The sequence below is a fragment of the Notolepis coatsorum genome (assembly GCF_963971535.1).
Source record: "Notolepis coatsorum genome assembly, chromosome: 1".
Lineage (NCBI taxonomy): Eukaryota > Metazoa > Chordata > Actinopteri > Aulopiformes > Paralepididae > Notolepis > Notolepis coatsorum.
The window spans coordinates 109,559,233-109,572,737 of NC_140165.1; the positions used below are offsets into that span (position 1 = coordinate 109,559,233).

Sequence of the window (13,505 nt, forward strand, 5' to 3'; positions counted from 1 at the left end):
GCGGTCAAGGTGGATCGTCAGGTCTCATGCCAGGCAGGGTTCCTACCAGCCTGCGGTTGCTGTAGACTGGAAGTGGAGTACTCCTCTTCCCAGTCAACGGGTGGAGTGCTATGGGCATCCCTCTCAGAGCGTGTTGCGACTCGCTCGATACGACGTCAGTGTCGTATATCGACAGACAGGGAGGAGTACGCTCCCCCCGTCTGCACCGGGCGGCTGGCTATGGGCGTCCTCCATCTGCGCGGCCTGAGGGCTCCCCACATCCCCGGCAGGGTGAATATGGGTACAGGTGTAATGTCGCTGGCGGTCCTCATCCTGACGGGTGGGGATTACGTCCGGACATAGCCAGGCAGGTCTGGGACCGATGCCGTGCCGCCTGGGATTCTTTCCCCATACATCTGTTAGGTCAGTTGTTGGGGCGGGTACGTTGAGGAGCGCAGGTCCTTGATCCTGATTGCGCCGGACCGGGGCGCAGCTGTGTGGTTCCCAGTCCTGATCCAGCTACTGGTAGCTCCGCCATGGCCTATTCCTTGGTCGGCGAAGGCCCTCACTCAAGCACACGGGTCGCTGTTCAGCACCCGGTGTTGTGCCAACGTCTGATGGTTTGGCTGGTGAGAGGGTAAGTCTGGAGAGGATGGACCCTTCTGTGGTTGATACCATCCGGAATGCGCATGCTCCCTCCACTGTCGCGCTTACGCGGGCAGATGGCGTATTTTCCAAGAGTGGTGTAAGGCGGGGGGGCAGGGACCGATGTCCTGCCCCCTGGATATTGTCCTTGTTTACCTCCAGTCTCTCCTTGATAGACTGTCGGCTTCGACGGTGAGGGTATATGCAGCAGCTATATCCTCCTATCATGAGGGATTTGAGGGTGATGTTTTGTTCAGCCACCCTCTTGTGAAGCGTTTCCTGCTTGGCGCCCGACGTGTTAAGCCGGTAAAACGCTCTTTGGCTCCGAGTTGGGATCTTCAATTGGTCCTCGTCGGTTGTCCTTGGCCCCGTTTGAGCCTCTTGAGCAAGCGCCGTTGGAACAGCTGTCGTTCAAGACCGCGTTCTTGCTGGCCGTCACCTCCGCTAAACGCGTCGGTGAGCTTTGTGCTCTCTCGATACGACCAGAGTGCCTGTCTTTCGTTCCGATTGCGGTGCCACTCTGCGGCCTAATCCTGCCTTCGTGCCTACAAATATCCGGAGTTCCTTCCGCTCCAGGGATATTGTGGTTCAGGCGTTTCATCCACCTCCTCACGCTAGTGAGTTGGAGGCGGGCCTTCACCTGTCATGTCCGGTCCGGGCTTTGGGGATTTACCTCAGCCGTACTCAGGGCCTCAGGGCTACCGATCAGCTTTTTGTCTGTTACGGTGGTTCTCGTGCTGGTAAGGCACTATCGAAACAGTGCCTGTCCCGTTGGTTGTGCGAGGGCATTGCCCTTTGCTACACGTTGGCCGAGCTGGCTCCCCCTGGGGGCGTTAGGTCGCACTCCACTCGTGGGGTGGCAGCCTCTGCCGCTCTGCTGGGTGGGGCCTCGGTGGAGGACATCTGTGCTGCAGCTTCATGGTCCTCCCCGGGTCCCTTCGTAAGGTTTTACCTCATGGACATGACCGGGGGTTCTGTCTCCCAGGTGGTTCTGAGGTCTGTGGCCTCTCCTGCTTCCCGTCCTTTGGTGGGGTAGCAGAGGTGTGTGGGTATGGGCCACAGTGTGTTGTGTCACACGTGGTTCCGCCTGTGCTGTGTGTTCAAGGGGTTCTAGTTCCCTCTTGTTCGCACTCTGGTGGAGTTGACTGCGCCCCCTCTTCATTAGGAAGGATGGGGTGACGGGACTCCCCTTCCCCCTTGATGTGGGCTTACGGGTCCTCAGGGGGTGCATCTGTCGGGCCTCGCGTCCGCTCTACCCCATATCTCGGTATGGCTTAAGAGCGGGACGCGATGCAAGTACAAAATATAACGGTTATGTAGGGATGGGAATTGATAGGATTTTATCGATACGATTCCATTATCGATTCTGCTTATCGATTCGATTCTTTACCGATTCCCTTATCGATACCTGATCAATTTATAATTTAAATAAATAAATTGGAAATGCAACAGAACTAAGCTGGTTAGAATAACAACATGCAACTTGACATTTCTGATTGTCATTTATTGTTGAGCCCCCATGTCAGAATAATACAAAAACTGTAAAAAATAAAACATTAACTATAGCCTACACTTAAATAAAATAATGTATTTGAGATTCTCTTAAAATGTATTTATTTTTTTATTCTTAAACTAATTTAATCTATTGAATAACAGGTCGTTATTCCTCTGACTTCTGTCTCTCACACACACACACACACACACACACACACACACACACACACACACACACACAGAGCTCCCTCCCCGGGCCCCTGTCCTCCTGTAAGGTTTGGCTTGTGTTGCTACACGGACACATTTGTATGTTGCACCACGGTACTTCCTGGCTTAGAGTACAGACTAGTAAACAAACACTCCGTCTCTTATTATATGTGAACTAAAGAGTACAAGGTTTACACAACAGCCCCCACCCGCTGTTTTATTGTATTTGTACCTGTACTGTCCGCTGTCAGCTGTTTATCTCTCTCTGAGAGCTTGATTAACTAGCGTTAGCTCCGCGGCTAATTTTAGCTCACCCTGAACTAAATCAATGACTAGGTTCTAAAGCATTCAAGTAGTTTTCACTGCACATAGAAGTAGCCAAACAGCGGGAGCATTTCGGGAGCATATTACCAAAACCCAGGCAATTTCGAGCCCTTAAGGAATCAAATAGAGTCTGCCATGGCAACATTAGCTAGCGTTAGCTCACGTTAGCTAGCGTTAGCTCCGCGGCTAATTTTTGCTCACCCTGAACTAAATCAATGACTAGGTTCTAAAGCATTCAAGTAGTTTTCACTGCACATAGAAGTAGCCAAACAGCGGGAGCATTTCGGGAGCATATTACCAAAACCCAGGCAATTTCGAGCCCTTAAGGAATCAAATAGAGTCTGCCATGGCTACATGCTAACGCTAACGTTATTGCGCAACTGTAGGAAAAACCTGGCAGCGATAAGGGAATCGAAAGTCACGGGAGCCACACGGTTCCAGGCATCGGCCAATTAGGTTTTCGATTCCCATCCCTAAGGTTATGTATATAACCTAGTTATATGAGTATTGGCTAAGCGTCCCGCTCTTAGCGTGCCCTGAGTTCCCTTGGGTAAACTTTTCTTTGGAAACTATTTTTTCCGAGGAAGAGTGAGTGGTGGCCATGCCCAGTACTAAGTAGCATGCCACTAGGGGCGGGGCCTGGCAGGTGAGGGGTGTATTTTGGTTTTATTCGTTGATGGAGTACAATAGGTACATGAGATGAGATATATCTCGGTATGGCTTAAGAGCGGGACGCTTAGCCAGTACTCATATAACTAGGTTATATAAATAACCTGTCGTTAGTCTGCAACACTACTATCACCGACATCTAAGAAGGGAGATCCCCCCTTGAATGGCCCTTCTAAGGTTTCTCTCCTCCACACTGCCTGTGGTGCATTTTCCCCTATTGTTAGGTTTTAGTGAGTTTTTCCTTACCTTCGCGTGGGGTATGTCTGGGAGTGTTTGCACTCATTCATTTATTTGCATTTATTTTAAATTGGTTGGACCTTATGGTGTTTTTGTTTTGTTCTTGACTTATTGTTATGTTTCTTCTTGACTTGTTTAAAGAAGACGAGTCCGGCCCATGGGGACATTAACGTGTGTTGTCGGGCCTTACAAATACATTTGATTTGATTTGATTTAGTTCCGTTTTCACAAAATGGGAATCCTCAGTTATTGTCCCCAAGGGAAATGTAGCTTGCAGCAAGCTCAACAGTATTTATTACACATGGAATGAAAGCATTTTGCCCTTGGAAGCCTGTGCCTAGAGACCGTGTGATGGTAGAGACTGTGTATATGTGTGTGTGAGACTTTTCTAAAGATAATAACAAGCAGTGCCCATTTGTTTGAACGAGTAATACTAAGATTGTTAAGGAGCTGTTTGCGTAGCAGCTATTGTGTTTATAACAGGATATTCCTTCCAGTGAAGCCTGTTTCCATCCTCCATTCCAACTCCCTGTCTTCCTCAGGAGGTCTTGGCGGAGCACCTGGAGGTGTGCGTGGAGGCGCTGTGGAAGGCCGAGCGCTACGAACTCATCACGCACATCGCTAAGCTCATCATCCCCATCTACGAGAAATGGCACGAGTTTGAGGTACCACGACAACATCGCACAACACTGGCCGCAGTAGTCTGTAGCGGTGTCCACTTATAGTGCCTATAACCTTTACCGTTGGGCGCCAGACAGGTCTAACCCCTGCCAATGAAGATAAAATTACCTTTTCTATTTGATTAATTAGGCCTATAGCTCCGGCATAAGAATGTACCACATAAGACAAGTAATAATAATACTTTTCATTACACAAATAATATAATAAGTTGATTTATAGTAGGTCTGGACTAATGGCCAAGATAATTACTAGGTGAGTTTGATAACAAAGAAACACTCAGGAGTCATGCCCAATTCAGTCAAAATGTCCATGTATTGGATATTAGGCAAAATCATAAGAAAAACTCTTAGAATACAAAACAATTCATTTACAGACCAGTTCGTTCACGCAGTTCAGTGCATTGGGTGAACAGGTATAGGCATTTGCCAATAGTTCCAAATGTCGAGAGTTCGTGATGACCGCCACGCAACTGTGTGAATGAACGAAAAAATAGAAAGACTCTAATGAAAATATGTGTGTGTGTTTGTGTGTGTGTGTGTGGGTGTGTGATGTGAGAGTAGGGGAAAGAGAGGGGCGTTGGACTTGGGCTGGAGGGTAGAGAGAGATGTTTGGCTTGGTCTGGAGGGGTAGAGCGAGAGATGTTTGGCTTTGGCTGGAGGGGTAGAGAGAGAGATAGAGGCGCGTTTGGCCTCGGCTATGTGTCGCCGTCGTTAGGAAGCTTGGAGAGGGGAATGTTTGAGTCGGAGACGCTTGCGTCACAGCCTCGGAACAGGAGCGCAACCAACAGTGCAGCGTGTACTTTACCGCACCGAAGTCCGCGTTGGGTGAAGATGACCAGGTCGTAGACGTCCGGACTATCCCCGTTGGTCATCCATCCCGTACGGTGTTAGGTAATGTTTACTTTCGCGTTCCTTTTCAACTTAACTAACTACGTTTCACGTTCTCCTGCTCCTCACATCGGCTGCACGTCTTCTCAGTGAAACAACATTCAAATTCGCCGCTCTCACTTCCGCGTCCTGACTTCGCACGTCTCCTGTCTCCCGTCTCACCAGGCCAACCCCCCACCGTCTGACGTCTCACCTCTTATCCGCTATCAGATCCCAGATGAGCGCATCCGTAATTGACAGACATAAAGGGACAGGCGCACTTTTACCAGGCAGGTTAAAGCCGCTCTGTTACAAGTCCGAGCAACGTAATGCATCAGTCCACGGTTAAAGGGGAACTATTCCCAATTTAAGAATTCATACATGTTATTTCTATGGTCTAAGACAGTCCAAACATATTAGTGAAAACTGTGCAAAAACTCAAAACTTGTGATGTCATCAGGTATAAAGTCTGAAGCTGCTCCATAGACAATGAATTGGGAAAGACTTTATAGCTGACACTGAGAACACTCAAGGGAATGTTCTGAATATACGTTGTTTTCAGAACTGAAAACGTTATTATAGAATAAAGCTCTGAAGCTCCCAGATTCCTTCACTTCTATAACTCCACTAAGCCATTGTGACGTTAGTATAATGTACCGCCAACGCTCCAACAATTCTTACGTTACAAGCTAGCAAATGGTTTATTTTGAGACAATGTCGTTAAAGCCACTCTTCTTATTATATTGGGGGACACCAGCTGTCACTCAAGTTATCACTTATGAATGTGAGGTACAATGTGCCGTGTTGGTTCTTGTGTGTTACTTTAATGCCAGGTTGCCGGTGTAGGCAATGTTGACAATGTCGCTCGGACAATGTCAACCACTTTGGCCAGTTGGTATTGGCCACTGTACCTATGTCCGAGTGACATTGTTGACACACTGGCAACCTGGCAATAATGATGCACTTCCTTATATGATTTGAATGTGATTTATTCTCGATATTATTTGTATTCAACGACATCAGATATACACAACAACACAAATGTACAAAATAAAAATTATTCAAAAATGTACCCTCCCAAAAAAAAAAAGAGAGAGAAGACGAGACGACCAGTCACTCTTCCGTGCCTCCTACCAGTGTTAAACGTATCATGTCTTAAAGATTTGACAGGTACGGCGGCTAGGTGGTGTAGTGGGCAAGGCACTCGCCACCAGTGTGGAGACGCTAGGATTCGCGTGTTCGAATCCAGCTCTCCACATTGTTTTCAGTTTAGCTGGTCGTCCGCAGTAATACACATTGGCCGTATTACGGGGAGGGAAAACTGAAGGGTGGGGATCGAACGTTGTGAACAAGCGACTCCTACAAGTCGGTTGGTGCGCCTGCGCAGTAGAATCAGGAAGTGTCGGGGGCAGCGTGAGCCTCCCACGCGTTACTCCTCGACACTGAGAGATCGAGCTGCGCAGGTGAAAAGATGCGACTGCTGTTACCTCAAGTACCGGAGGGGACTTGTGCTATGTATGACTTAGTCCACATTGCAGCCGGCTTGTGGGAGGCAAGAAACAGCGTTCGTGACAGGGGAGGGTTGAATTGGATGATACGAAATTGGGATGGGAGAAAATATAGAAAAATGGGAGAAAAAGTGGATCAAAAAAAAAAAAAGATTTGACAGGTACATATATAGCAGACCCAGGCCCTCATTTATCAACGTTGCGTACGCACAGATAATGTGCGTAACCCGTGCGTACGATCATTTTTTTTTTTTTTTTTTTATTGATATTTTTGCACAAATCTTTTCAACATTTACAATATCTTTCCATAGCATAATGCAACATCCAAGATTCGCCTTTTTTTCTTTTTTTTAACAACATATAAAACATGTAAAAGACTCATACAAACACATTAACAACTGACATGGAAATTAAAAAAGCACTTACAAAAAAAACAACAACATTACTATACATTGTGCATATATGTCCCTGATGCACATACGTATGCATATACCTACATAATATATTATAGAGCACAAGTACCATCAGATCAAGTCCCCTTTTTCATATTCATCCTTGATAATATTGTAATCCCATCTTAATCATTTGTCCTCAGATCGTTCAGTCAGGTGTAGAAAACTGTCCCATATCTCAGCGAAAATATCCTCTCTCCCTGCGACTCTATACGTCACCCTTTCATATGATGCTGTCCGAAACATTAGTTCCATCCATTCTTTAAAAGTAATATCAACAGGTGATTTCCAATGTCGTAATGCAATTCTACATCCTGATATCATGGCCATTCTATACCACATTCCCCGGTATTTAGGCAGTTTAATCCCTTTCGGTACTATACCCAAAACACATGCCATTGGGGCGTTATTTATCTTCACATTCAGGACCTTACTTAGGAATATCACAATTTGATCCCACATTTTCCGGACCTTCTCACATTCGTACAACATGTGCAGTAAAGTGCCTGTCTCCTTCTCACATCTCCAGCAGATGTCACTGTCCCTTAATTTCAGTCTGGCCAGCTTACTAGGCATCCAATAGCTTCTGTTCAGTACTTTGTAAAAAATAAGTTGTGATTGCGCCTCCCTAGAGAATTTACTCCATTTGGATACCAGTTTCTCCCACATTTCCTCAGTAATATCCTCATGTACATCGTTCTCCCAGCTCAATCTCAAACCCGCCACTTTGGGTGCGTTGTATTCTCTTATAACATCATAAAATCTTGACGCACCGCCTTTCCTGCGCCATCCTTTATAGAATATTTCTTGAATTGCAGTAATTGGGCCGCACTTTGGTCCTCCTATTGATGACGATATACAATGTCTAATCTGTAGGAATTTGCGTACGATCATTTCTAAGCAAAGTGTGTGACTTATCAATTTGCACTTGTGCTTGACTTTGTGCATATATTTACGCTCAGCTCAGGGCATGCGTACCTGGCGCCCGGCGGTAGAATATGGATATCTAGTGCAGACGGACGGCATATGCTCTCATCAGTTTCATGCATTAGTTTCAACGCGGAAATAAGCTTTTGTTCATTAGTTTGACTGACGTGTTCTGTATGACCCCCGTAATTCATTATAGTTAATCGTAAAATAGCAACAGTAGTGTAATTATGGTCAAAACCCTATAAATAGCATTTGGAATAATAGGTCTTTCCTTCTGAATGAATGCAGCATGGTTTATATATAGCGTTATCGGAATATACAGGGTGTACTGACTGCGCTCCGCGTAACTCAACTCGTTATTATTTTGTGCATAGATTGCAGAAATACGGGAACGTTTTGATTATATTTAAAAGGCTTTGCCATTGTTAAACGAAACAAGTGGAATTTCGAAGCTGTAAGCAGAATACAAGTCATATGAACACCCACGATATAGTGTTCTTCCCCCTTCCTACTGTATAAGAAAGAATAAAAAACGCATTGCAACGAGAACAGAGGTTGTTTGTTGAGTTTATGTGTGTACAAAACCCTTGCAATAAATGTGTCTTAAATGAATGAAAAGCATACATGCTCTGGATACAGGTAGCATATATCGTGTGGGTGATATGACTTGTATTCTGCTTGCAGCTTCGAAATTCCACTTATTCCGTTTTGTGTCAAAGCCTTTTAAATATAAATCAAAACGTTCCCGTATTTCTGCAATCTATGCGCAAAATAATAACGAGTTGAGTTCTAACAAAGAACGTATTACATGCTGGGTAGGCTGATAGAGTAAACTGTAAATGAAATAGCCTATAACATTATAAAGGATAGGCTATGATAGCAGGGTCTTCCCAACCTTTATTTCCCAGAGCCCCACGATTCCTGGGAGACATATAGGAATATGATATGATTATTATATATGCGAAAGTTACTGTTGCATAATGTAGGCTATGGCTGCTATTATATGTAATTCATATAGGCTACCTAATACCGACAACAAAATAGATTGTATGCCTCTACAAATCATATTATACCCGGTAGCCAATCGAACAAAACTAATAAAGGCTTTCATATTCCAGCATGGTTATAATGACACACCAACGCCAAACAGTGGTTAACGAACGGTCTTTATTAGTATTTTGAGCTGTCCAGGCAGAATTGCAGCAATGGTCTTAGGGAGTCGTTGATATCTGACATCACCGTGTACAAGTCCGCCTTTTATTTATCCCATAACACCGGTTGTGTCTTCTTGGTTGACAGCGCCTCAGTGAACAATCTCGCTCGTGGAGTTTCTCAGAGTTCACTCGGGTTAGTCCATTATTTCACATCCCATGGGGGGTGTTTCATTACCATATATGGATAATCACGCATGAGCATTGACGGTAAGAACAAATGGTATTTATCAACACGGAGGAGCGTAGGACCCGTGTACGCACGGTTGATAAATCCCGATATTTCTGTGCGTACACACATTCTAAATTCTGTGCTTAAGTACGAAAATAGAACACTTTCTAAGAATTGTTGATAAATGAGGGCCCCAGAGTCTGAGGTCTTTTTACATGGCTTTGTGTGAGAGACAGCTTCACAGCTACCATTCACTCCACATAGTCCAAACAGAATCATTGTACAAAGTGCCAAGGCCATCAGGCCAAGAGTCCCTTCAGTTGATGCCTTTAGAGCAGGGACTCAACATTTCCACATGTCCCTCTTCATTGTTAACGTTAGTAGTGGAGGGACTTCCTATACAGGAATGTCTGTTTACTGTAGTCAAAGTACTACTACTTCCCGCCTTTCCATGTGGAGCTCTCCTGATGTTTATGAAGCACAAGCTGCTTGGGCCTTGATTTATGGAATACAGTTCTTTGTTGTAAATAATGCAGGGTAGTTACCCTATTCACTCTTAATGGGCCTTTGCATTCCTTGGTCCCTTACAGTGGAAACTCACAGCCCACCGAAGCACTGCAAAATGTTATTCTGGTGCGACCAGTAGCCTGGTTTTTCAGACCAGCAGTAGACCAGTAGCCCGGTTGTTCACACCAGCAGTAGAGCAGTAGCCTGGTTGTTGACACCAGCAGTAGAGCAGTAGCCTGGTTGTTCACACCAGCAGTAGAGCAGTAGCCTGGTTTTTCACACCAGCAGTAGAGCAGTAGCCTGGTTGTTCACACCAGCAGTAGAGCAGTAGTCTGGTTGTTCACACCAGCAGTAGAGCAGTAGTCTAGTTGTTCACACCAGCAGTAGAGCAGTAGTCTGGTTGTTCACACCAGCAGTAGAGCAGTAGTCTGGTTGTTCACACCAGCAGTAGAGCAGTAGCCTGGTTGTTCACACCAGCAGTAGAGCAGTAGCCTGGTTGTTCACACCAGCAGTAGAGCAGTAGCCTGGTTGTTCACACCAGCAGTAGAGCAGTAGCCTGGTTGTTCACACCAGCAGTAGAGCAGTAGCCTGGTTGTTCACACCAGCAGTAGAGCAGTAGCCTGGTTGTTCACACCAGCAGTAGAGCAGTAGCCTGGTTGTTCACACCAGCAGTAGAGCAGGTAGGACAACAATAATAATGTAACGTATCGTTATATCAGCCTAATGCACTCAAAGGCAACATGTATTATTTTCTGTTCATGCTCTTTCAACCAAACAGACACACACACACACACACCAAGAAATGCAGATGTGCACGTGCACTAATCCACTGTAAGCCATGTGTTTGGTCTCCCCAGAAACTGACCTGCCTGTATAACACACTGTATGCCATATGTTTAGTCTCCCCAGAAACTGAGCCGTCTGTATGGCACACTGTATGCCATGTGTTTGGTCTCCCCAGAAACTAGCCTATTTTATTATTGTATTTGCACAATCAATGCGGTCATGACCACCCGCATTTCACTGTATGCCCTGGTATGTATGTGACAAATAAACCTCTTGATTCTTGATTCTTGATTCTTAAACTGAGCCGTCTGTATGGCACACTGTATGCCATGTGTTTGGTCTCCCCAGAAACTGAGCCGCCTGTATGACACACTGTATGCCATGTGTTTGGTCTCCCCAGAAACTGAGCCGCCTGTATGACACACTGTATGCCATGTGTTTGGTCTCCCCAGAAACTGAGCCGCCTGTATGACACACTGTATGCCATGTGTTTGGTCTCCCCAGAAACTGAGCCGCCTGTATGACACACTGTATGCCATGTGTTTGGTCTCCCCAGAAACTGAGCCGCCTGTATGACACACTGTATGCCATGTGTTTGGTCTCCCCAGAAACTGAGCCGTCTGTATGACACACTGTATGCCATGTGTTTGGTCTCCCCAGAAACTGAGCCGTCTGTATGACACACTGTATGCCATGTGTTTGGTCTCCCCAGAAACTGAGCCGTCTGTATGACACATTGCACAGAGCCTACAATAAGATCATGGAGGTGATGCATTCTGGCCGCAGGCTGCTGGGGACCTACTTCAGAGTGGCTTTCTATGGGCAGGTGAGGTGACGGTCGATTCACTCATCAAAACATACTGTATATTGAAACTTAAGATTTGCTTATTATTTAAAGTGCGTCAGTCATTTCAATAACCTTTTAAATGTTTGATGAAAAGTAAAAAATTCCAACAAATTCCTGAATTACCTTAGTTGAAGTCCTCCCTCTTGACACACACAACACCACACACTAATAAAGGTTCAACTTCAGACTAGGGTTGAAAATGTTCCAGTGGTTTTTACAAAACTGACATCCCGAGAATTCTTTTCCAGGGAAATTGGTATTTTTTTTTTTATTATTGATCTTTTTCCCCCTCCTTTTTCCTCCGATTTTCTCCCATCCCAATGTTAGTCGTTATGCCAATTCCCAATCCCCTTCCTGGTCGCTGCGCACTCTACCCCCCACAGTCGGTCTGGGAGAGTGGAGGCTATCACGTGCTTCCTCCGACACACGTCCAGCCAATCAACCGCTTCTTTTCACCTGGCAGCGCGGATTCTCACTGAGAGGGCGTAGCGTGTGGAAGGATCACACTATCCCACTTAGATCCTATCCGCGCTTAGCAGGCGCCCCGACCGAACTGTAGGAGTCGCTGTTTACAACGACCCGGACCCACCCCGCCAGCTTCTCCCACCCTCTAATACTGCCAATTGTATTAGTGCGAATGGCCAGCCAAGCTGGTGACAACCCCGGAGCTGTGAGCTGGATTCGAACAGGCGAATCCAGCCGCTCCGGGGTTGGTGACGAACGCAATCTCCGTTACGCCACCTGACCGCCTTGGGAAATTGGTATTTCTTGCCAAAACTGGAAGATCCATTCTAAAGTAAATTCATCTTTAATATTAAAGCGATATACTGGCGGATACGGACCACTAGTCTAGCTTAAAGCTCTGGGCGGTGATTTTAGCCAACAGCTAGGCTAGCTGGTGTGTATCCGCTTCCATTAAATTGTGCTAAACTAGGTGAGCGTGCATACATTATCATTATATAAAATACAAATGCGGGCGAAAAGGGAACCCAGGATTCATTTACGTTGTCATTTTAAATGTTTAGATCACAGTTTCTCTGCCTGAATAACTGAGACAAGAAGCACGGTGCAGTTGGTTGTTTCTTTAGTACCATGTCCAGCAATAGAGCTGTTTGACAAACAGAGCTATGTCCCAGTCAGGAGGGACAGGCCTATGGTAGAATTATTTTTTATACTTCTTTTTTTTGATCAAATATATATATTTATTTAAAAAAAAATCCAACATGAAACAAAACATATATCACAATACAATAATAATAATAATACATAAAAAAGACTTCCCAAGACAATAACTTATCACCACATGACAAGACAATAACTGATACAGACTGTACAGTGATCATCCTACATGGACACTCGCTCGTTATACGAGGACATGAGTAAATGGCGATAAAAGTCAGAAACGAAGCCTCTCGATGTCTCTTTGTCATAAAATAATTTGTGAAAGCGGTGATGCACTAGTGGAGCATCCCATGGCACGCCATGAGCCTTCAGAGCTGCTCTTATTTGTAAATAAAAGAAAAAGGAGGTTCCGGGGAGATCATATCCGTTGGATATATCCTGGAAAGAGCGGAGACTAGAGTTATCGAAGATATCCCCCAATGTGTGTATGCCTTTCTTTTCCCATCTAGGGTACCTAATAGGTTGTTGTCCAATAAGGAGAAGATTGTTATTAAATAGAGGGGAATGCGTGTGCCATTGATGGCGGTTTGTACCCACTTTCTGAGTGTCACGCCAAGTCTGGATCACATGTGTGATAAGAGGGCCAAATCGTAATTTACATTGTTTAATTGATATGTTGGTATACACAATATCCTGAAGTCTATATGGGGACACCAACTTCTCCTCCAATGGTCGCCAAGATACAGCTGCTTGAGCGTCAAACCAAGTGATCAAAGGTCTCAGAGAGAAAGCTTGAAAATAATATTTAAAGTCTGGAAATGCTAAGCCCCCATCGAGTTTACTCCTTTGGGCAGTAGATCTCTTCAAG

At 45.3% G+C, this 13,505-nt stretch overlaps 1 protein-coding gene across 3 annotated transcripts in view; it reads left to right on the top strand.

Annotated features, from left to right (window-relative positions):
• The window catches only part of dock11 (dedicator of cytokinesis 11), a 328,275-nt gene that overhangs the window by 291,129 nt on the left and 23,641 nt on the right, over positions 1-13,505 (top strand). For all 3 annotated transcript variants that reach the window (XM_084319393.1, XM_084319394.1, XM_084319395.1), the window contains 2 exons: positions 4,098-4,220; positions 11,381-11,494. In XM_084319393.1, coding sequence (XP_084175519.1) covers positions 4,098-4,220; positions 11,381-11,494 — 237 coding nt within the window. The remainder of the gene's footprint in view (positions 1-4,097; positions 4,221-11,380; positions 11,495-13,505) is intronic.